Here is a 24872-nt window from a genome sequence, read left to right on the forward strand (position 1 = left end):
TCAACAGAATGTTGGCAGCGCGAGGCAGCCAACAGAATGTTGGCTGCGCGCGCAGCCAAAAGAATTCTCCTGGATGCTGCATCCAGGTGGATTCCGAAAATGGCAGGGTGGCGAAAGAATCCACCAAAGGGGGAGTCTTTCACCACCCTATCATTTTCGGAAACCACCGGGATGCAGCGAAGGCAAACGGATGAAGATGATGCATCCGCCTGGAAGAAGACCTTCTCCGCCGGACTTCTGAAACCGTGAGTACCTATTTGGGGCTTTAGTGTTAGATGTTTGTTTTTTTAATTTTTTTTGGGGGGGTTGTTTTTTTTAGATAAGGATTTTTTGGGCAATTTCAAAAAGATTCTTGGTGGATGCATTGCAGGCCTTTTGTGTGTGCAACTTCTTTGACTTTGTTTAAAATGTAATCATTTGACGTGTTTTTTTGATGCTATGCTGAAAACCTAATCTATACTATAATCACGCTTGTAACGCGTCCGTCGCCAGTTGTAAAATAATTCACCTGGATGCCAATTTTGGAATCCACCGGGATGCAGCGAAGGCAAACGGATGAAGATTATGGACACGCCTGGAAGAAGACCTTCTACGCCAGACTTTTGAAACCGTGAGTACCTATTTGGGGCTTTAGTATTATTATTTATTTATTTTTATTTATTTTTTTAGATTAGGGTTTTTTGGACAATTTCAAAAAGAGCTGAATGCCCTTTTAAGGGCAGTGAAAAAGAGCTGAATGCCCTTTTAAGGGCAGTGAAAAAGAGCTGATTGCCCTTTTAAGGGCAGTGAAAACGAGCTGATTGCCCTTTTAAGGGCAATTCCCATACAAATGCCCCTTTAGGGGCAATGGGTAGTTTAGGTTTATGAGTGTTAGTTGTTTTTTTTTTGGGGGGGGGTTTGGTGGGTGGGGGGTTTTACTGATAGGGGGACTGTTTATTTTTAATGTAAAATAGCCGATTTCTTTAGGGCAATGCCCTACAAAATGCCCTTTTAAGGGCTATTGGTAGTTTAGTATTAGATTAGGGGGATTTAATTTTGGGGTAGATATTTTATTTTATATAGAAAAAAATAAACAAAGCTATCCAAAAATAATACAATTAAACCTAAACTAATAAGTTTAGGTTTAATTTTATTATTTTGGATAGCTTTATTTATTTTTTTCTGTATTTTTACTTTTTTTGTAGCTTGGGGGGTTGCATTTTTAACAAATAGACTGCCCTCTGGGCAGGCTTATCAACTAGTAAATAATAAAGTTTGAAAAAAATATGCCTTATTTTGCTCCCAGAAAACTCTATGCAGACACCCATGCATCAGGTAATTACACAAACTGAAATTGTAGCCCAGTCTTAACCCCTTAATGACAACTGACGTACCAGGTACGTCATGCATTAACAAGCAGTTAATGACAATAGACGTACCTGGTACGTCAGTTGTCTAACAGAGTGCTGGAAGCAATCACAATCACTTCCAGCAGCTCTGAGGGTATTGCAGTGATGCCTCGATATGGAGGCATCCTGTAATACCCCTTTACAAGCCTCCGATGCAGAGAGAGCCACTCTGTGGCCCTCTCTGCACCGGTAGTGATGGTGCCGATGGTGCCTTTGTCCGGTGGGAGGAGGGAGCGTGTGCACGATGCGCGCGCGTGCACGATGCGAGCGCACGTGCACGGGTGCACGTTGATGCGCGTGCACGTGGACGCGCGTGCACGTGCGCGCATTAGCCACACTGACACCAATGAAGGAAGGGGGGGAAAAAAAAGTTAAAAAAAAAGTTAAAAAAAAAGTTAAATTTTTTTTTTTTTTTTTACATATAAAAGGATCTGGGAGGGGGAGGGGGTATTGTGGGGGGGCTGCTACACTACAGAAATAATTAAACATACAAATAAAAGTTATAAATAAAATTTAAATAGTTTGGTTTGTGGGGCCAAACTGGGTACTGGCAGACAGCTGCCAGTACCCAAGATGGCGGTAATTAGGTAGGGGAGAGGGTTAGAGAGCTGGAGGGGGGGGATCAGGGAGGTTGGTGCTAAGGCAGGGGTCCATCACAACTAAAATATTTTATAATTTTTATTTAAAAAAACAAACAAACTCTTATTTAGTACTGGCAGACTTTCTGCCAGTACTTAAGATGGCGGTAACAATTGTGGGGTGGGGGAGGGAAGAGAGCTGTTTGGGAGGGATCAGGGGGTGGGATGTGTCAGGTGGGAGGCTGATCTCTAAAATTAACCCTGCAAGCTCCCTACAAGCTACCTAATTTAACCCCTTCACTGCTGGGCATAATTCACGTGTGGTGCGCAGCAGCATTTAGCGGCCTTCTAATTACCAAAAAGCAACGCCAAAGCCATATAAGTCTGCTATTTCTGAACAAAGGGGATCCCAGAGAAGCTTTTAAAACAATTTCTGCCATAATAGCACAAGCTGTTTGTAAATAATTTCAGTGAGAAACCTAACATTGTGAAAAAAGTAAAGTTTTTTTTTTTATTTGCTCGCATTTGGTGGTGAAATGGTGGCATAAAATATACCAAAATGGGCCTAGATCAATACTTGGGGTTGTCTACTACACTACACTAAAGCTAAAATTAACCCTACAAGCTCCCTACAAGCTCCCTAATTAACCCCTTCACTCCTGGGCATAAAACATGTGTGGTGCGCAGCGGCATTTAGCGGCCTTCTAATTACCAAAAAGCAACCACAAAGCCATATGAGTCTGTTATTTCTGAAAAAGGGGATCCCAGAGAAGCATTTACAACCATTTGTGCCATAATTGCAGAAGCTGTTTGTAAATAATTTCAGTGGGAAACCTAAAGTTTTTGACAAAATTTGTGAAAAAGTGAACTTTTTTTTTTTATCGCATTTGGCGGTGAAATGGTGGCATGAAATATACCAAAATGGGCCTAGATCAATACTTTGGGATGTCTTCTAAAACAAAATATATACATGTCAAGGGATATTCAGGTATTCCTGACAGATATCAGGGTTCCAAAGTAACTAGCGCCCATTTTGAAAAAAAAGTGGTTTGGAAATAGCAAAGTGCTACTTGTATTTATTGCCCCATAAATTGCAAAAAAAAGCAAAGAACATGTAAACATTGGGTATTTCTAAACTCAGGACAAAATTTATAAACTATTTAGCATGGGTGTTTTTTGGTGATTGTAGATGTGTAACAGATTTTGGGGGTCAAAGTTAGAAAAAGTGTGTTTTTTTCCATTTTTTCCTCAAATTTTATCATTTTTTTTTTAAGTAAATTATAAGATATGATGAAAATAATGGTATCTTTAGAAAGTCCATTTAATGACGAGAAAAACGGTATATAATATGTGTGGGTACAGTAAACGAGTAAGAGGAAAATTACAGCTAAACGCAAACACTGCAGAAATGTAAAAATAGCCATTGTCATTAAGGGTAAGAAAATTGAAAAATGGTCCGGTCATTAAGGGGTTAAAAGGGATACTAAACCCACATTTTTTCTTTCATGATTCAGATAGAGCATGCAGTTTTAAGCAACTTTCTAATAACATAAATTATACTTACCTGATCATTTCATTTCCATCTATGGGAAGAGTCCACAGCTGCATTCCTTACTTGTGGGAAATACTGAACCTGGCCACCAGGAGGAGGCAAAGACACCCCAGCCAAAGGCTTAAATACCTCCCCCACTTCTTCATAACCCCAGTCATTCTGCTGAGGGAACAAGGAACAGTAGGAGAAATATCAGGGTAAAAAAGGTGCCAGAAGAAAAAAATTTAAATTTAGGGCCAATTAAAGGCCACAGACACCGCCGTCTGAACTGCGCAGTAACGTCTGGTGAAAAAAGGTCCTCTCCAGATGGAGGATCAGCAATGCTACGGGAAAACTGCATGTGTAGAGATATAAGAATGTAGGGTACGCACCTCACTGGACGACAACTCCTCAGAGGTGGACGGATCCGTGGTATCAAACATGTTTGATATTATCACATTATCAAGGCATATGGAACCTAATTGAGAGGGCGGAACTAAGGCCTCCTCACCATATAAATAGGAATAACTCATTAGGAATAGAGGGAGTGCCCTGTAAAGTAACAGAATCCTCCATCGCTAGTGCAATAACTGGAGAACTAGAGAAATAAAACATCTTATTGTATTTAAAAAAAAAACAGCACCCTTATACCCCAATGGGTGGGGCACTCACCACCTCCTATGACCCAGACAGTACACAGATTTATGACTCCTCTCTGATAGACACCCGGTCAAAAATGGGAATGAATCACATGGTGCACAATGCAGAACCGTCCCTGCTATGAGAAAGCGCGCCAAGCTTGTAAGCTTGGCTCTTAAAGTGAAAGTGAAACCTGTATATTCCATAACAGTCTATGAGCCCATAACATCTCACACAAAAAAGTAGCATAAAATCAAATAAACATATAAGATTATTCCCCCCTGTTCAATAATCCCGCTAAGGAGATATTAACCCTTGATTCTATACAGATAAAAGGAGTCACACTGTGACCCTGTCTTCTTGCGTTATCATACATGTATAAAATATGAAACAATCTTACCAGAATCTACGCCGTAGAACAGGAACACGGCCCTTCAGGTGTGACAGATAGTAGCATCGCTTCTGACATGGACTTGAGTGAAGAAAGCAGGCAGCGAAACTCGTCAACGCTGATTGCCTATGGAGCTGTTAATATAAATCGGGATGGTTTTGCAGAAAGACTCTCCCTGCATCTCCGGACTCTAACTTTCATCCATGCTCTCACTGAGAGGCTGACAGGACTACTTAAAACTCCAGTCCCATCTCAAAGAGTACTACCCTCCATAAGAGACTATTCCGAAATCTTCTAACACTTCTCTGCCAACCTCCTGTGACAAAAGGCAAAGAATGACTGGGGTTATGAGGAAGTGGGGGAGGTATTTAAGCCTTTGGCTGGGGTGTCTTTGCCTCCTCCTGGTGGCCAGGTTCAGTATTTCCCACAAGTAAGGAATGCAGCTGTGGACTCTTCCCATATTAAGATGGAAATAAAGAGTTGGTGAAAGTTCTTTTAACCCCTTAAAGACACAGCTTCTTCACAGTTTTCATGCTTAAATGACACAGGCAACTTTATCATTTTTGCTCACTATTGGTTTCACCATAATTATCTGCTCTCTAGTTATATACCTATATATAGGTGGCCCTCAGTTTACGCCGGTTCAATTTGCGCCGTTTCAGAATAACAAACGTTTTTTTTCAGTCATGTGACTGCTATTGAAAAGCATTGAAAAGCAGTGCACTAATTAAAATAGCCAGTAGGTGGAGCTGTCCAGTTGTGTTGCAGGAAAGTTATGCAAGCTTAGCAGACTTAAATTAATCTGTGTACACAGAGCAGACCTTAGCTATCGAGCAACAAGATTTAGCAGCCACTTCCCTATTATCTTCCTGCCCAGCTGCTTGAGGTGAGGGTGCCTAACTGCCTATTAATCACTCCAGATTTAAATGCATAGAATAGTTGCAGACTAATAATGCAGAGAACTGTTTGCAGAAAAATGCAAGTAAAAAAATGTTTTTTTTAAAAAAAATAAACAAGAAATAAAGATACCTTATACTAGCACTCTTTGTCAAATAAATTTGTTTACTTAGATTGTTGCGCATATACACACAAAAACAACCCTACTGTGCACAGTGTACATAGAAATAGATATACTATAAATCAGGTTGGATATTTAAAACCTACCTAGATATGCACCACTAAAAGGAGGTTACAAACTTAACATAACATGGATAATAGCGATTGGCTAAGAATGATATACTGAACATGTGTCAAACAATAACAATTGATACTTATCGTAGTGTCCAGCAATGAGCAGGCAAATAAATCGCAATCCTGTGAGTTCTGTAAATGAAGCACAGACCATCCAACTGAGGAAAGAAAATTAATTGTAATCCAAATAGTGGCCGATGCCTTAACACCCAGGTCGCTGCAAATGCCTTCAATAAACTGTATCAGCATATCCGCTGATTTGTAAATAAATGGTGGAAGTGATCCTGGAAGGAGCTCAACCTCTACGCAGCCAAACACCAGGGGATCCCGGTGCTACTATACCGCGGAGGGATACCGTGTCAATGTCCCGACACACCTCCTTCTACACTCTCACACCGCCGATGTCTCCTTAGGCTCTTAGCATCAACCAGTCCTCCTGCAATGGCTGTCAAGTTGTGTGCCTCCTAAAACTCAGATTCAGACTGAAAATGTTTTTGTTCATTAAACTTAGTTTGATGATACAGCCTGTTGTGTGATTATTTAATTAGGTTTATAATGCGGTTTAGCATTTAAAGTCTTCATTTCAAAGCTTTCAAAATAATGTATTAGGTGTTACTTATGTCAATTTTCAGAATGGCCTGGAACCTAACTCCCTCACTTCCCTTTGACTTACATTATAAACTGGGTTTTAATTTACAACGGTTTCGAGTTTTTTGGAACCTAACCCCGGCGTAAATGGAGGGCTACCTGTATATATATATATATACATACTGTATATATATATATATATATATATATATATATATATATATATATATATATATATATATATATATATATATATATATATATATATATATATCCACTGTGTATCTGCACTCGCAATTCAAAGATAGTCAGCAACCAGGGTGCTCAGTCAAAATTTCAATAAGTATCAACAAGTAGGGACTGCACTCACTGGATTCAGTTCAAATAATACCTTATTTATTCAATGGTGATGTTTCGTCACCATTGAATAAATAAGGTATTATTTGAACTGAATCCAGTGAGTGGAGTCCCTACTTGTTGATACTTCTATATAAATAAATAAAATACACCAATTTTTAACAGATAAACCAGGCTTTCTTGCGATACCCTACATGGGTACATAAAATAACAATAAATAGGAATGTAATGCTGAAAACTGTGGGGGGAAAAGCATTTTTTTTTTTTTGCAGTTTTCTTTTATTATCATTTCTACAAAACTAGTGCAGCTAAGGAACAACACTGTGCCATGGGGCACCTTATTAGGCATAACTGGACTGCCTCACTACTGTGGTATCCAGTGATTGCCCAGTGAGCCTTTTGCCAACATGCATTGAAGCATGCTGGTATCTAGGCTGCATTTAAAGTATACAATCACTGTGAATTGCTGTGACATGTGATTGTATACACAGTAACAGTCAAACGTGACTGTTACTGCACTGTTGCTGGATAGCCTCACATGCAAGCATCCAGCAATAGCATGAGAGACACACTGATCTCAATGTGTCCCTCATGTTATGGACACCTTTTCCCTGCACTCCCTTGCCTGGGGTGGCCTCCATACTGCTATGTATGAACTGCGTCACTAATGAGGTATGCAGAAATAGCACAGTGTTTCTGTTGTCAGCAAGACTGACGCTGTCAGAGCACAGGACACAGCCACCATACAGGGTACAGCACATGTCCATAAGTGCCAAACAATGTAATTTGCCCTCCATTTAAATGTTATTGCATTTAAAGGTATATGTTGTATAACAGTGTATATAAACGCAATTTGTGAAATCTCACCAGAGGCACCAGATTCTTTGCCGTCTTGTTTATTAGGGTTTTCTTCTTCAGCATCTTCATCTCCCCACCATGCTGGCTGTCCATATAAGGGTGTACCACGAGGCATAACTGATAAGTCACCTTAAAATAAATAAATACTATTATTGTTTTTACACATATACTCTGATTCTGATATGTGTCTTCCCAATCTCTTATTCCCACAGCATAGTGGACCTGAATACTACAATATTCTTGAGTGCTAATGTGAGAATAACTGGATCTCCACATAAAACAAATTAACTTATCTACATATTAGGGCATATTGATTCCAGGATTCTGTAATGCAAAAATTGTTAACCCAATTTTTTATTTCATGATTCAGATAGAGCAGCAAATTTTAAGCAATTCTCTAATTTACTCCTATTATCATTTTTTCTTTGTTTTCTTGGTATATTTATTTGAAAAGCAGAAATGTAACGCTTATGAGCAGGCGCATTTTTGGTTCAGCACTAGTGTAGTAGCTTTGCTGATTGGTGGCTACATTTTTATTTCATGATTCAATAGCTGCAAACAAAGCAGTGTACAGCTCCCAGGTGAAACAAACAGGTGCAGGTCTGAAGAGGGGCTGTCAACCTCTATATATACAGCAAACAAATGATTCCACAGCACCTTCCTTTACAAGAAAATGTATTAGACTTCTCTCATAGAGGTAGTATAGGTGGTAGTATTTAGTGACATGATTCACTTTGTAACAATATTCAATGGGTTAATATGTAGGCCTATAAATGCATCTAAACAGATGAGACCCATTAGCATGATTAAGGGATAATCTCCAGAAACATCGCTGTAACCTGTTTTGTATCTCCATGGGAGAAGAAGTCTAATACGTTTTCTTGTAAAGGAAGGTGCTGTGGAATCATTTGTTTGCTATTTCATGTTTCAGGTAGAGAACAACATTCCAATTTACATCTATTATCTAATTTGCTTCATTCTATAGATAACCTTTGCTGACAAAATAACAATGCACATGGGTGAAACAATTACACGAGGCATCTATGTGCAGCCACCAATCAGCAGCTACTGAGCCTATTTAGGTATGCTTTTCAATAAAGGATATCAAGAGAATGAAGCAAAATAGATAATAGAAGTAAATTGGAAAGTTGTTTACATTTGCATGTTCTTCTTAAAACATGATAGAAAAAAAATGTGGGTTTCATATCACTTTAATTAGTAAAATGTTACATACAGGTGCAAATAAAATTATACTTGGAGTTCACTGACATTTCTCATATGTAATCTAGAAGAGAAAACATTAATACAATGTACACATTTACACACACCAGTTGTTTTATCTTCGGCTTTCAGTGCATCCACGGCTTTATTATGTGTCTCTGCCGTCATCTCAGGTACTTTATTCCCTGAGACTTTAGAATGTTTTGGTCTTTCAGGATCGCTAAGTTTTGGGGAAAACTGCAACTGGCTTGAAAATTTTTCATGCTACGAGACAAGAAAGACCCAATTTTAATACAGCAGTTGTTTATTTGCAAATAGAAAAATATATACTGAACAACATAATAATAAGCAATCATTAGGTGAATTACCTTAAGCGCCTCCTCCGGTACCCTCATTTCCCCACGAACCACAGTAAAAAGGTTAGTATGTATGGACGGTTTAGGAAATGCAACATGAATTAAAACAAGCACAAAAATTAATAAAAAATTAACACACTCAAAAATACAACTGCAAAAATAATATATATATACATATACATACACACACATACATACAGTATATACACACACAAATTAATTATATATCAATAAAAATGAAAATACAATTACACAGATGATATCCTTTAGCACAAAGATCACCTTCAAATTAGAAGGGTGTTGTGAATAGGGTTGCCACCTCAGCCATGTTTTCCTTTACACTTATAAGTTACACATGATGCAGGGTGGTGTGCAGGGAGGAATATGATAGTGCATATAGATTGTGCGATCCAGAAACACAATACATGTTTGGTTGAGAAACTGGGTTATGCTTGCTTATTGGTGGGTAAATGTAAGCCTCCAATAAGCAAGAGCTATCCATGGTGCTGAACCTAAAATGGGCAGGCTGATAAGATTTACATTCCTGTTTTTAAAATAAAGATAGCAAGAGAACGAAGAAAAATTTATAAGAGTAAATTAGAAAGTTGCTTAAAATTTCACACTCTATCTGAATAATGAATGAAAAAAAATTGGGTTCAGTGTCCCTTTAACACCTTGAGTGCTAATGACGGCTCTGAGCCGTCACAAATTGTCTCAGTCAGTGCTAATGACGGCTCAGAGCCGTCAGTAGCACTCTCCCACTTTGAGGGAGATCTGGGGGCTTCCATCGGCTCCTACCCCGGCGATCTGGCCTGCATAGTGACAGGCATCGCCGGGGCTTCACGTTACACGCGGTGACGTCACGTGCAATGACTTGATGACGTCACCGTACAACTTTATTGACAACTGACAATTGTCAGTTATAGGGAAATGGGGGCATGCTGCTTAGAAGCCTGTATCTCAGGCATCTAAGCAGCTACAGACCCCCAAGACCCACCGTTGGAAAGGTAATCGCCTAACCTTTCCAACGGTATATTGTATGTGGTATTTGAAGAAAAGAAAAAAAAGTTATTAAACAAAATGTTGAAAAAAACTAAAAAAAAGATGTGGGGGTCTTTAGGGGCTCATAAATAAAAATCAAAACTGCCTAGAGACCCCCAAAATATATTTTCTAAAAATAAACTAATATATTCTAACTAAATGATCACTGTAGTAATCAGTGTAAATGCAGTGATCACTTAGCTATAAAATGTCACATTCCCTTTTCCAGTATGGCTCCTGATATTATATTTGTAATCCCAGGATCACCTAGATCATGTGGTTAAAAATTACCAATGGTAGAGGGAAGCTTTTTATGAAAAATTAATCTTATTATTATTATCAGCCTTTTGGCCTGTGTGTTAGGTGAGTAAGCATCTTCTTTGCTCAGCTTTTAGTCTAAAATCCTTTCATTTTTGCTGCATAAAGCTTATTTTTTGCAGTAACATTTATATATTTTATTTCTAGCAGCATAATTTCTTTGAAAATATCTTTATTTTTGTTAAGAGAATTATGGCTAAGCGTCTGAGTGCTGAGGAAGCAGCTGAGATTCTTATGAACTTAGACTCCGATTCCTTCTCTGATGACACATCTGCTGCAGAAGATTCTGACAGCAACCTTTTCCCTGGGCTGTCATCATATAGTGACAGTTCAAGTAAGACAGATAAACCTGCTGTCAGTTCTCGTGGCAGAGGGATGGCAACAACATCCGCAGTGGCCCCACAGCATACTGTGGGAGTCAGGGGCATAGGGGATGTTGCAACAACATCCGGCAGTGGCCGCACAGCATACTGTGGGAGTCAGGGGCATGGGGGATGTTGCAACAACATCCGCAGTGGCCGCACAGCATACTGTGGGAGTCATGGGCATAGGGGATGTTGCAACAACATCTGCAGTGGCCGCACAGCATACTGTGGGAGTCATGGGCAGGCCTGTTCCAAGCTACAACTGGACCTCCCCTAATAGGGTTCAGCCAGTGTTGCCTCAATTTACTGCCAATTCTGGCCTCTTGGTGGGCACTGCAAATTTTGAACCCATCAACTACTTTCAGTTGTTTGTGGATGATGAGTTCTTTATTTATTGTTCTGCAGACAAATCTGTATGCTGAGCAATTTTTTCAAAATGCTGGTGCAGAACTGAGCCGCCATGCCAGAGCACATCGGTGGACTACGACCAATTTGCAAGAGATGAGGAAATTCTGGGGCCTCACTCTGCTAATGGGGATTGTGCAAAAGCCAAGCATAGCCTCATATTGGTCAAAGCAGTCTACTCAGATGACCCCTATCTTCCCTGCTACAATGAGCAGGGACAGATATATCTTACTGCTCAAGTTTTTGCATTATAATAATAATGCAAATGCTCTGCCATGGGACAACCCAGAACATGACCGATTGTTTAAAATAAGGCCTGTTCTTGACAATTTATTGGCAAGATTTCAAGAGTGCTATACTCCAGCCCAGAACATATCGGTTGATGAATCCTTGATCTTATATAAGGGACGTATTGTTTTTAAACAATACATTCCTTCTAAGAGAGCTCACTATGGGATCAAGCTGTACAAGCTGTGTGAGAGCTCTAGTGGATACACCTATCGTTTTAGGGTATACACTGGCAAGGACTCTGTTCTAGCACCCCCTGACTGTCCCTCCTCCCACGCTGCAAGTGAAAAAATAATAAAGGTTACCATGTATATGTGGATAACTTTTACACTGGTGTGCTATTATTTAAATTGCTATATAGCAAGGGCACTGTTGCGTGTGGCACAATCCGTGCCAATCACAAAGGCTTTCCGACTCACATGTTCGGAAAGCAAAAGAGAGGAGAGACCTCAGCTTTGCTCTCTGATGAGCTGCTAGCTGTGGAATTCACAGACAAGAAGGATGTGCATCTTCTCACAACTATACATGATGAGAGCACATCACCTGTTTATGTCAGGGGGCAGAGCACTCCAACTATGAAACCCATATGTGTCCTGGATTACAATCAGCATATGGGAGGGGTAGATAAGACTGACCAGATGCTTGAACCATACTCTGCTTCTCGCAAAGCATATACATGGTACAAGAAACTGGCAGTCCACTTGATACAATTGTCAATGCTTAATGCATTTGTCCTGTATCAGGCTACCCAAGGAAGAGGGCTACATTAACTGAAATTTCAGGAATCTATTATTAAAAGCCTTCTCTCCTCAGGGGATATTTCAGTAACTGGGCCAAGTGAGGAGAATGCAAGGTTGCATGGCCGTCACTTTGCTGCATATATACCAGCTACTGAGAAAAAAAGTAGAAGGTGTAGAGTGTGCAGTCAGCATGGACGGTGTAAAGACACCCGTTGCTACTGTCCAGACTGCCCCTCTAAACCTGGTCTATGCATGCCAGAATGCTTCCGTATTTATCATACTATGGAAACATACTAGCTGCATACCCTCACAACCCCAGGAGGCTCTGAAATGCAGATACATGCCCCTGGATGAGGCTTACGTCTGACCAGCCCAGTGCCCTGGTTGAGGCTTACGCCTGACCAACCCAGTGCCCTGGTTGAGGCTTACGCCTGACCAGCCCAGTGCCCTAAATTGAGGCTTACGCCTGACCAGCCCAGTGCCCTGGTTGAGGCTTATGCCTGACCAGACGAGGAACCCTGGTTGAGGCTTACGCCTGACCAGCACAGTGCCCTGGTTGAGGCTTATGCCTGACCAGCACAGTGCCCTGGTTGAGGCTTACGCCTGACTAGCCCAGTGATTGAGCTGCCCCTAGCAAAAGGTACGTATGAAGGGAGATATGAAAGGTGTGTGACTGGCCAGTGGTATATGGGTTGTGTTTCTGTGAGTGAATAAAGATACAAAAGGTGTGTGTATGGTCAGTAGTAGGGATGAAAGTCTTGATGTATGTAGGGGTGGGTGCTTCTGTGAGTGAATCAGACATGAAAGGTGTGTGAATGGTCAGTAGCAAGGGTTAAAGCCTTGACGTGTCGTTACTGCTCACATGGGTATCCATGTGCTAATTCAACCAGTGTGAGTGCCTGTAATGCTTGTGTGGGTAATGCAAAAGAGTGTTATATTTTTAAACATAAACTAAAATCATTTAGAATTCGGTTAGTCAATTAATGAAGTAGATAAAAAGGTTTAATTGCATATATATATATATATATGTTTAAAGTGTTTCAAGGTAGTCATGTCTGCAGTTTAACAGCTGTAGCCACCTGGGAATTAGAGATACAGTATACAAGGTGCACAGTTTTGGAAAGTACACCCCTTGACGCATATAATGAGGGGCTGCATGTATTGCTAGCACAAATTTGGAGTGCGTAAGACATAAATGAACATGTCACTTTGCTTAGAAAAAAATATTTTCTAAGCAAAACACCATATTCCATGAATATTTGCACACTCCACTTTTGTGCTAGAAGTACATATAGCCCCTCATTTGATTCATCAGGGGGTGTACTTTCTACAAATGTGTACTTTATGTACCCTTATTTAATTGGGTTCAGTGTCCCTTTAAGGTCTATCAAATTGACAAGTCGGCAATAAAACAGTAAAATGTTCTCAATTTCTGCTTATTTTAGACAGGTTACCTACTGCAAATATTTAGCAACACAGGTTTTGATGATAGAGTTTAGAAAAATAAAATTACAAACTAATTTTTATTGATTGTGGAGTACAAAAATACACTTTTTTCATATTTTATGCTTTATTTTTAAAACCTGTTGAGACATACACATATAATAATGGTATATTTGGAATCTGCTATAGGTCTGCTGAAAAAAACAATATATAGTTTGTATATTTTATTCACACAAACTTTACTTCTAAAAGTGTTTAAACGTGAACTGCAACAAAAAGCTCAAAACTAGCTTAGCACCCAGGTGGGAAATGGCTTAGCAGCCAAAGGGTTAAATACGTCTCCCACTTCCCCCATCCCCCAGTCATTCTGCCGAGGGAACAAGGAACAGTAGGAGAAATATCAGCGTATAAATGGTGCCAGAAGAAAAATATAATTTAGAGGGACGCCCATTGGAGAACACGGGCGGGGGCCGTGGACACTCCTTATACAGAAGGAAATTAAATTATCTGGTAAGCATAATTTATGTTTTCCTTCTTAATATAAGGAGAGTCCACTGCATCATTCCTTACTGTTGGGAAACTTATACCCAAGCTATAGAGGACACTGAATGATAACGGGAGGGACAAAAAGAGAGGCGGACCGTAATCTGAGGGACCACAGCCTGCAAAAACCTTTCTCCCGAGGCTGCTTCAGCTGAAGCAAAAACATCAAACTTGTAAAATTTTGAAAAAGTATGTAAGGAGGTTTGTGACGAAAGGCAAAGAATGACTGGGGGATGGGGAAGTGGGAGAGGTATTTAAAGGAACATGAAACCCAAACATTTTCTTTCATGATTCAGATAGAGAATACAATTTTAAATAACTTTCTAATTTACTACTATTATTTAATTTGCTTCATTCTCGTTATCCTTTGCTGAAATGTTTATCTAGGAATGCTCAGGAGTAGCAAAGAAACTAGGTTCTAGCTGCTGATTGGTTACTGCATATATATACCAATTGTCATTGGCTCACCCATGTGTTCAGTTAGAAACCAGTAGTGCATTGCTGCTCATTCAACAAAGCATACCAAGAGAACCAAATAAAATTAATAATAGAAGTAAATTAGAAAGTTGCTTAAAGGGACACTGAACCCAGTTTTTTTCTTTTGTAATTCAGAAAGAGCATGCAATTTTAAGCAACTTTCTTATTTACTCCTATTATCAATTTTTCTTCGTTCTCTTTATTTGAAAAAGAAGGCATCTAATCTTTTTTTGAGTTCAGTACTCTGGACAGCACTTTTTTTATTGGTGGATGAATTTATCCACCAATCAGCAAGGACAACTCAGGTTGTTCACCAAAAATAGGCCGGCATCTAAAATTACATTTTTGCATTTCAAATAAAGATACCAAGAAAATTAAGTAAATGTGATAATAGGAGTAAATTAGAAAGTTGCTTAAAATTTCATGCTCAATCTGAATCACGAAAGAAAAAATTTGGGTACAGTGTCCCTTTAAAATTGCCTGCTCTGTCTGAATCATGAAAGAAAAAAACATAATTTATGCTTACCTGATAAATTTATTTCTCTTGTGGTGTATCCAGTCCACGGATCATCCATTACTTGTGGGATATTCTCCTTCCCAACAGGAAGTTGCAAGAGGATCACCCACAGCAGAGCTGCTATATAGCTCCTCCCCTAACTGCCATATCCAGTCATTCGACCGAAACAAGCCGAGAAAGGAGAAACCATAGGGTGCAGTGGTGACTGTAGTTTAAATAAAAATTTAGACCTGCCTTAAAAAGACAGGGCGGGCCGTGGACTGGATACACCACAAGAGAAATAAATTTATCAGGTAAGCATAAATTATGTTTTCTCTTGTAAGGTGTATCCAGTCCACGGATCATCCATTACTTGTGGGATACCAATACCAAAGCTAAAGTACACGGATGAAGGGAGGGACAAGGCAGGCTTAAATGGAAGGAACCACTGCCTGTAGAACCTTTCTCCCAAAAATAGCCTCCGAAGAAGCAAAAGTATCAAATTTGTAAAATTTTGAAGAGGTATGAAGCGAAGACCAAGTCGCCGCCTTGCAAATCTGTTCAACAGAAGCCTCATTCTTAAAGGCCCAGGAGGAAGCCACAGCTCTAGTAGAATGAGCTGTAATTCTTTCAGGGGGCTGCTGTCCAGCAGTCTCATAGGCTAAGTGTATTACGCTCCGAAGGCAAAAAGAAAGAGAGGTTGCCGAAGCTTTTTGACCTCTCCTCTGTCCAGAGTAAACAACAAACAGTGTAGATGTTTGGCGAAAATCTTTAGTAGCTTGTAAGTAAAACTTCAAAGCACGGACCACGTCCAGATTATGTAAAAGACGTTCCTTCTTTGAAGAAGGATTAGGACACAATGATGGAACAACAATCTCTTGATTGATATTCTTGTTAGAAACTACCTTAGGTAAAAACCCAGGTTTTGTACGCAGAACTACTTTATCTGAATGGAAAATCAGATAAGGAGAATCACATTGTAAGGCAGATAACTCAGAGACTCTCCGAGCCGAGGAAATAGCCATCAAAAACAGAACTTTCCAAGATAAAAGTTTAATATCAATGGAATGAAGGGGTTCAAACAGAACCCCTTGAAGAACTTTAAGAACCAAGTTTAAGCTCCATGGGGGAGCAACAGGTTTAAACACAGGCTTAATTCTAACCAAAGCCTGACAAAAAGCTTGAACGTCTGGAACTTCTGCCAGACGCTTGAGCAAAAGAATAGACAGAGCAGAAATCTGTCCCTTTAAAGAACTAGCTGATAATCCTTTTTCCAAACCCTCTTGGAGAAAGGACAATATCCTAGGAATCCTAACCTTACTCCATGAGTAATTCTTGGATTCACACCAATAAAGATATTTACGCCATATCTTATGATAGATTTTCCTGGTGACAGGCTTTCGTGCCTGTATAAGGGTATCAATGACTGACTCGGAGAAGCCACGCTTTGATAAAATCAAGCGTTCAATCTCCATGCAGTCAGTCTCAGAGAAATTAGATTCGGATGATTGAAAGGACCTTGTAGTAGAAGATCTTGTCTCAGAGGCAGGGTCCATGGTGGAAAGGATGACATGTCCACTAGGTCTGCATACCAGGTCCTGCGTGGCCACGCAGGCGCTATCAATATCACCGATGCTCTCTCCTGTTTGATTTTGGCAATCAGTCGAGGGAGCAGAGGAAACGGTGGAAACACATAAGCCAGGTTGAAGAACCAAGGCGCTGCTAGAGCATCTATCAGTGCCGCTTCTGGGTCCCTGGACCTGGATCCGTAACAAGGAAGCTTGGCGTTCTGGCGAGACGCCATGAGATCCAGTTCTGGTTTGCCCCAACGATGAACCAATTGAGCAAACACCTCCGGATGGAGTTCCCACTCCCCCGGATGAAAAGTCTGACGACTTAGAAAATCCGCCTCCCAGTTCTCTACACCTGGGATATGGATTGCTGGTAGGTGGCAAGAGTGAGTCTCTGCCCAGCTAATTATCTTGGAGACTTCTAACATCGCTAGGGAACTCCTGGTTCCCCCTTGATGGTTGATGTAAGCCACAGTCGTGATGTTGTCCGACTGAAATCTGATGAACCTCAGGGTTGCTAACTGAGGCCAAGCTAGAAGAGCATTGAATATTGCTCTTAACTCCAGAATATTTATTGGGAGGAGTTTCTCCTCCTGAGTCCACGATCCCTGAGCCTTCAGGGAATTCCAGACTGCACCCCAACCTAGAAGGCTGGCATCTGTTGTTACAATTGTCCAATCTGGCCTGCGAAAGGTCATACCTTTGGACAGATGGACCCGAGAAAGCCACCAGAGAAGAGAATCTCTGGTCTCTTGATCCAGATTTAGCAGAGGGGACAAATCTGTGTAATCCCCATTCCACTGACTGAGCATGCATAGTTGCAGAGGTGTGAGGTGTAGGCGCGCAAATGGCACTATGTCCATCGCCGCTACCATCAAGCCGATTACTTCCATACACTGAGCCACCGAAGGGCGCGGAATAGAATGAAGAACACGGCAAGATTTTAGAAGCTTTGATAACCTGGATTCTGTCAGGTAAATCTACATTTCTACAGAATCTATCAGAGTCCCTAGGAAGGAGACTCTTGTGAGTGGGGATAGAGAACTCTTTTCCTCGTTCACCTTCCACCCATGTGACTTGAGAAATGCCAGAACTATGTCCGTATGTGACTTGGCAATCTGAAAGCTTGACGCCTGTATCAGGATGTCGTCCAGATAAGGGGCCACTGATATACCTTGCGGTCTTAGGACCGCCAGAAGCGATCCCAGAACCTTTGTAAAGATTCTTGGAGCTGTAGCTAACCCGAAGGGAAGAGCCACAAATTGGTAATGCCTGTCCAGAAAGGCAAACCTTAGGAACCGATGATGATCTTTGTGAATCGGTATTTGAAGGTAAGAATCCTTCAAATCCACTGTGGTCATGTACTGACCCTCCTGGATCATAGGTAGGATGGTCCGAATAGTTTCCATTTTGAACGATGGAACTCTGAGGAATTTGTTTTAAGATCTTTAGACCCAAAATGGGTCTGAAGGTTCCCTCTTTTTTGGGAACCACAAACAGATTTGAATAAAAGCCCTGTCCCTGTTACGTCTGTGGAACTGGACAGATCACTCCCATAACTAGGAGGTCTTGCACACAGCGTAAGAATGCCTCTTTCTTTATCTGGTCTACAGATAATCTCGAAAGGTGATATCTCCCTTGAGAAGGGGAAGCTTTGAAGTCCAGAAGATATCCCTGAGATATGATCTCCAACGCCCAGGGATCCTGAACATCTCTTGCCCACGCCTGGGCGAAGAGAGAAAGTCTGCCCCCTACTAGATCCGTTACCGGATAGGGGGCCGTTCCTTCATGCTGTCTTAGAGACAGCAGCAGGCTTTCTGGCCTGCTTGCCTTTGTTCCAGGACTGGTTAGGTTTCCAGCCCGGCTTGGATTGAGCAAAAGTTCCCTCTTGTTTTGTAGCAGAGGGAGTTGATGCTGCACCTGCCTTGAAATTTCGAAAGGCACGAAAAATAGACTGTTTGGCCCTTGATCTGGCCCTGTCCTGAGGAAGGGTATGACCCTTACCTCCAGTAATGTCAGCAATAATTTCCTTCAAACCAGGCCTGAATAGGGTCTGCCCCTTGAAGGGAATGTTAAGTAATTTAGACTTTGAAGTCACGTCAGCTGACCAAGATTTAAGCCATAGCGCCCTACGCGCCTGAATGGCGAATCCAGAATTCTTAGCCGTTAGTTTAGTCAAATGAACAATGGCATCAGAAACAAAAGAATTAGCTAGCTTAAGTGTTCTAAGCTTGTCAAGTATTTCAGTCAATGGAGTAGCTGTCTGAAAGGCCTCTTCCAGAGACTCAAACCAGAACACCGCAGCAGCAGTGACAGGCGCAATGCATGCAAGGGGCTGCAGGATAAAACCTTGTTGAATAAACATTTTCTTAAGGTAACCTTCTAATTTTTTATCCATTGGATCTGAAAAAGCACAACTGTCCTCGACAGGGATAGTGGTACGCTTTGCTAAATTAGAAACTGCTCCCTCCACCTTAGGAACCGTCTGCCATAAGTCCCGTGTGGTGGCGTCTATTGGAAACATTTTTCTAAAAATAGGAGGGGGGGAAAACGGCACACCGGGTCTATCCCACTCCTTATTAATAATTTCTGTAAACCTTTTAGGAATTGGAAAAACATCAGTACACACCGGCACTGCATAGTATTTATCCAGTCTACACAATTTCTCTGGCACTGCAATTGTGTCACAGTGATTCAGAGCAGCTAATACCTCCCCAAGCAATACACAGAGGTTCTCAAGCTTAAATTTAAAAGTAGAAATATCTGAATCAGGTTTCCCCGAATCAGAAATGTCACCCACAGACTGAAGCTCTCCTTCCTCAGCTTCTGCATATTGTGACGCAGTATCAGACATGGGCCTTAAAGCATCTGCACGCTCTGTATTACGTCTAACCCCAGAGCTATCGCACTTGCCTCTGAATTCAGGCAGTCTGGCTAATACCGCTGACAGGGTATTATCCATGATTGCCGCCATGTCCTGCAAAGTAATCGCTATGGGCGTCTTTAATGTACTTGGCGCCATTTTAGCGTGAGTCCCTTGAGCGGGAGTCAAAGGGTCCGACACGTGGGGAGAGTTAGTCGGCATAACTTCCCCCTCGTCAGAATCCTCTGGTGATAATTCTTTTAAAGATAACAGCTGATCTTTATTGTTTAAAGTGAAATCAATACATTTAGTACACATTCTCCTATGGGGTTCCACCATGGCTTTTAAACATAATGAACAAGGAGTTTCCTCTATGTCAGACATGTTTATACAGACTAGCAATGAGACTAGCAAGCTTGGAAAACACTTTAATCAAGTTAACAAGCAATATAAAAAAAAAAACGTTACTGTGCCTTTAAGAGAAACAAATTTTGCCAAAATTTGAAATAACAGTGAAAAAAGGCAGTTAAACTAACGAAATTTTTACAGTGAATGTAACAAGTTAGCAGAGCATTGCACCCACTTGCAAATGGATGATTAACCCCTTAATACAAAAAACATAATTTATGTAAGAACTTACCTGATAAATTCATTTCTTTCATATTAACAAGAGTCCATGAGCTAGTGACGTATGGGATATACATTCCTACCAGGAGGGGCAAAGTTTCCCAAACCTTAAAATGCCTATAAATACACCCCTCACCACACCCACAAATCAGTTTAACGAATAGCCAAGAAGTGGGGTGATAAGAAAAAAAGTGCGAAGCATATAAAATAAGGAATTGGAATAATTGTGCTTTATACAAAAAAATCATAACCACCACAAAAAAGGGTGGGCCTCATGGACTCTTGTTAATATGAAAGAAATGAATTTATCAGGTAAGTTCTTACATAAATTATGTTTTCTTTCATGTAATTAACAAGAGTCCATGAGCTAGTGACGTATGGGATAATGACTACCCAAGATGTGGATCTTTCCACACAAGAGTCACTAGAGAGGGAGGGATAAAATAAAGACAGCCAATTCCTGCTGAAAATAATCCACACCCAAAATAAAGTTTAACAAAAAACATAAGCAGAAGATTCAAACTGAAACCGCTGCCTGAAGAACTTTTCTACCAAAAACTGCTTCAGAAGAAGAAAATACATCAAAATGGTAGAATTTAGTAAAAGTATGCAAAGAGGACCAAGTTGCTGCTTTGCAGATCTGGTCAACCGAAGCTTCATTCCTAAACGCCCAGGAAGTAGATACTGACCTAGTAGAATGAGCTGTAATTCTCTGAGGCGGAATTTTACCCGACTCAACATAGGCAAGATGAATTAAAGATTTCAACCAAGATGCCAAAGAAATGGCAGAAGCTTTCTGGCCTTTCCTAGAACCAGAAAAGATAACAAACAGACTAGAAGTCTTACGGAAAGATTTCGTAGCTTCAACATAATATTTCAAAGCTCTAACAACATCCAAAGAATGCAATGATTTCTCCTTAGAATTCTTAGGATTAGGACATAATGAAGGAACCACAATTTCTCTACTAATGTTGTTGGAATTCACAACTTTAGGTAAAAATTTCGCAACACCGCCTTATCCTGATGAAAAATCAGAAAAGGAGACTCACACGAAAGAGCAGATAATTCAGAAACTCTTCTAGCAGAAGAGATGGCCAAAAGGAACAAAACTTTCCAAGAAAGTAATTTAATGTCCAATGAATGCATAGGTTCAAACGGAGGAGCTTGAAGAGCTCCCAGAACCAAATTCAAACTCCATGGAGGAGAAATTGACTTAATGACAGGTTTTATACGAACCAAAGCTTGTACAAAACAATGAATATCAGGAAGAATAGCAATCTTTCTGTGAAAAAGAACAGAAAGAGCGGAGATTTGTCCTTTCAAGGAACTCGCGGACAAACCCTTATCTAAACCATCCTGAAGAAACTGTAAAATTCTCGGTATTCTAAAAGAATGCCAAGAAAAATGATGAGAAAGACACCAAGAAATATAAGTCTTCCAGACTCTATAATATATCTCTCGAGATACAGATTTACGAGCCTGTAACATAGTATTAATCACGGAGTCAGAGAAACCTCTATGACCAAGAATCAAGCGTTCAATCTCCATACCTTTAAATTTAAGGATTTCAGATCCGGATGGAAAAAAGGACCTTGTGACAGAAGGTCTGGTCTTAACGGAAGAGTCCATGGTTGGCAAGATGCCATCCGGACAAGATCCGCATACCAAAACCTGTGAGGCCATGCCGGAGCTATTAGCAGAACAAACGAGCATTCCCTCAGAATCTTGGAGATTACTCTTGGAAGAAGAACTAGAGGCGGAAAGATATAGGCAGGATGATACTTCCAAGGAAGTGATAATGCATCCACTGCCTCCGCCTGAGGATCCCGGGATCTGGACAGATACCTGGGAAGTTTCTTGTTTAGATGAGAGGCCATCAGATCTATCTCTGGGAGCCCCCACATTTGAACAATCTGAAGAAATACCTCTGGGTGAAGAGACCATTCGCCCGGATGCAACGCTTGGCGACTGAGATAATCCGCTTCCCAATTGTCTACACCTGGGATATGAACCGCAGAGATTAGACAGGAGCTGGATTCCGCCCAAACCAAAATTCGAGATACTTCTTTCATAGCCAGAGGACTGTGAGTCCCTCCTTGATGATTGATGTATGCCACAGTTGTGACATTGTCTGTCTGAAAACAAATGAACGATTCTCTCTTCAGAAGAGGCCAAAACTGAAGAGCTCTGAAAACTGCACGGAGTTCCAAGATATTGATCGGTAATCTCACCTCCTGAGATTCCCAAACTCCTTGTGCCGTCAGAGATCCCCACACAGCTCCCCAACCTGTGAGACTTGCATCTGTTGAAATTACAGTCCAGGTCGGAAGAACAAAAGAAGCCCCCTGAATTAAACGAAGGTGATCTGTCCACCACGTTAGAGAGTGCCGAACAATCGGTTTTAAAGATATTAATTGATATATCTTCGTGTAATCCCTGCACCATTGGTTCAGCATACAGAGCTGAAGAGGTCGCATGTGAAAACGAGCAAAGGGGATCGCGTCCGATGCAGCAGTCATAAGACCTAGAATTTCCATGCATAAGGCTACCGAAGGGAATGATTGAGACTGAAGGTTTCGACAGGCTGTAATCAATTTTAGACGTCTCTTGTCTGTTAAAGACAGAGTCATGGACACTGAATCTATCTGGAAACCCAGAAAGGTTACCCTTGTTTGAGGAATCAAAGAACTTTTTGGTAAATTGATCCTCCAACCATGATCTTGAAGAAACAACACAAGTCGATTCGTATGAGACTCTGCTAAATGTAAAGACTGAGCAAGTACCAAGATATCGTCCAAATAAGGAAATACCACAATACCCTGTTCTCTGATTACAGACAGAAGGGCACCGAGAATCTTTGTGAAAATTCTTGGAGCTGTAGCAAGGCCAAACGGTAGAGCCACAAATTGGTAATGCCTGTCTAGAAAAGAGAATCTCAGGAACTGATAATGATCTGGATGAATCGGAATATGCAGATATGCATCCTGTAAATCTATTGTGGACATATAATTCCCTTGCTGAACAAAAGGCAATATAGTCCTTACAGTTACCATCTTGAACGTTGGTATCCTTACATAACGATTCAATAATTTTAGATCCAGAACTGGTCTGAAGGAATTCTCCTTCTTTGGTACAATGAAGAGATTTGAATAAAACCCCATCCCCTGTTCCGGAACTGGAACTGGCATAATTACTCCAGCCAACTCTAGATCTGAAACACAATTCAGAAATGCTTGAGCTTTCACTGGATTTACTGGGACATGGGAAAGAAAAAATCTCTTTGCAGGAGGTCTCATCTTGAAACCAATTCTGTACCCTTCTGAAACAATGTTCTGAATCCAAAGATTGTGAACAGAATTGATCCAAATTTCTTTGAAAAAACGTAACCTGCCCCCTACCAGCTGAACTGGAATGAGGGCCGTACCTTCATGTGAACTTAGAAGCAGGCTTTGCCTTTCTAGCAGGCTTGGATTTATTCCAGACTGGAGATGGTTTCCAAACTGAAACTGCTCCTGAGGACGAAGGATCAGGCTTTTGTTCTTTGTTGAAACGAAAGGAACGAAAACGATTGTTAGCCCTGTTTTTACCTTTAGACTTTTTATCCTGTGGTAAAAAAGTTCCTTTCCCACCAGTAACAGTTGAAATAATAGAATCCAACTGAGAACCAAATAATTTGTTTCCCTGGAAAGAAATGGAAAGTAGAGTTGATTTAGAAGCCATATCAGCATTCCAGGTCTTAAGCCATAAAGCTCTTCTGGCTAAGATAGCCAGAGACATAAATCTAACATCAACTCTAATAATATCAAAAATGGCATCACAGATGAAATTATTAGCATGCTGGAGAAGAATAATAATATCATGAGAATCACGATTTGTTTACTTGTTGCGCTAGGGTTTCCAACCAAAAAGTTGAAGCTGCAGCAACATCAGCCAATGATATAGCAGGTCTAAGAAGATTACCTGAACATAGATAAGCTTTTCTTAGAAAAGATTCAATTTTTCTATCTAAAGGATCCTTAAACGAGGTACCATCTGACGTAGGAATGGTAGTACGTTTAGCAAGGGTAGAAATAGCCCCATCAACTTTAGGGATTTTGTCCCAAAATTCTAACCTGTCAGGCGGAACAGGATATAATTGCTTAAAACGTTTAGAAGGAGTAAATGAATTACCCAATTTATCCCATTCCTTAGCAATTACTGCAGAAATAGCATTAGGAACAGGAAAGACTTCTGGAATAACCGCAGGAGCTTTAAAAACCTTATCCAAACGTATAGAATTAGTATCAAGAGGACTAGAATCCTCTATTTCTAAAGCAATTAGTACTTCTTTAAGTAAAGAGCGAATAAATTCCATCTTAAATAAATATGAAGATTTATCAGCATCAATCTCTGAGATAGAATCCTCTGAACCAGAAGAGTCCAAAGAATCAGAATGATGGTGTTCATTTAAAAATTCATCTGTAGAGAGAGAAGATTTAAAAGACTTTTTACGTTTACTAGAAGGAGAAATAACAGACAAAGCCTTCTTTATGGATTCAGAAACAAAATCTCTTATGTTATCAGGAACATTCTGCACCTTAGATGTTGAGGGAACTGC

General features: G+C 40.5%; 1 protein-coding gene across 6 annotated transcripts in view; it reads right to left on the reverse strand.

Moving 5' to 3' along the window:
- CEP170 (centrosomal protein 170) overlaps nucleotides 1-24872 on the reverse strand; it is a 433169-nt gene that overhangs the window by 263073 nt on the left and 145224 nt on the right. For all 6 annotated transcript variants that reach the window (XM_053711144.1, XM_053711143.1, XM_053711145.1 and 3 more), the window contains 3 exons: nucleotides 9111-9166; nucleotides 8850-9006; nucleotides 7531-7650 (listed from right to left, as the gene is read on the reverse strand). In XM_053711144.1, coding sequence (XP_053567119.1) covers nucleotides 7531-7650; nucleotides 8850-9006; nucleotides 9111-9137 — 304 coding nt within the window. In that variant the 5' untranslated portion in view covers nucleotides 9138-9166. The remainder of the gene's footprint in view (nucleotides 1-7530; nucleotides 7651-8849; nucleotides 9007-9110; nucleotides 9167-24872) is intronic.

This window comes from Bombina bombina, chromosome 4 (genome assembly GCF_027579735.1).
Source record: "Bombina bombina isolate aBomBom1 chromosome 4, aBomBom1.pri, whole genome shotgun sequence".
Classification (NCBI taxonomy): domain Eukaryota; kingdom Metazoa; phylum Chordata; class Amphibia; order Anura; family Bombinatoridae; genus Bombina; species Bombina bombina.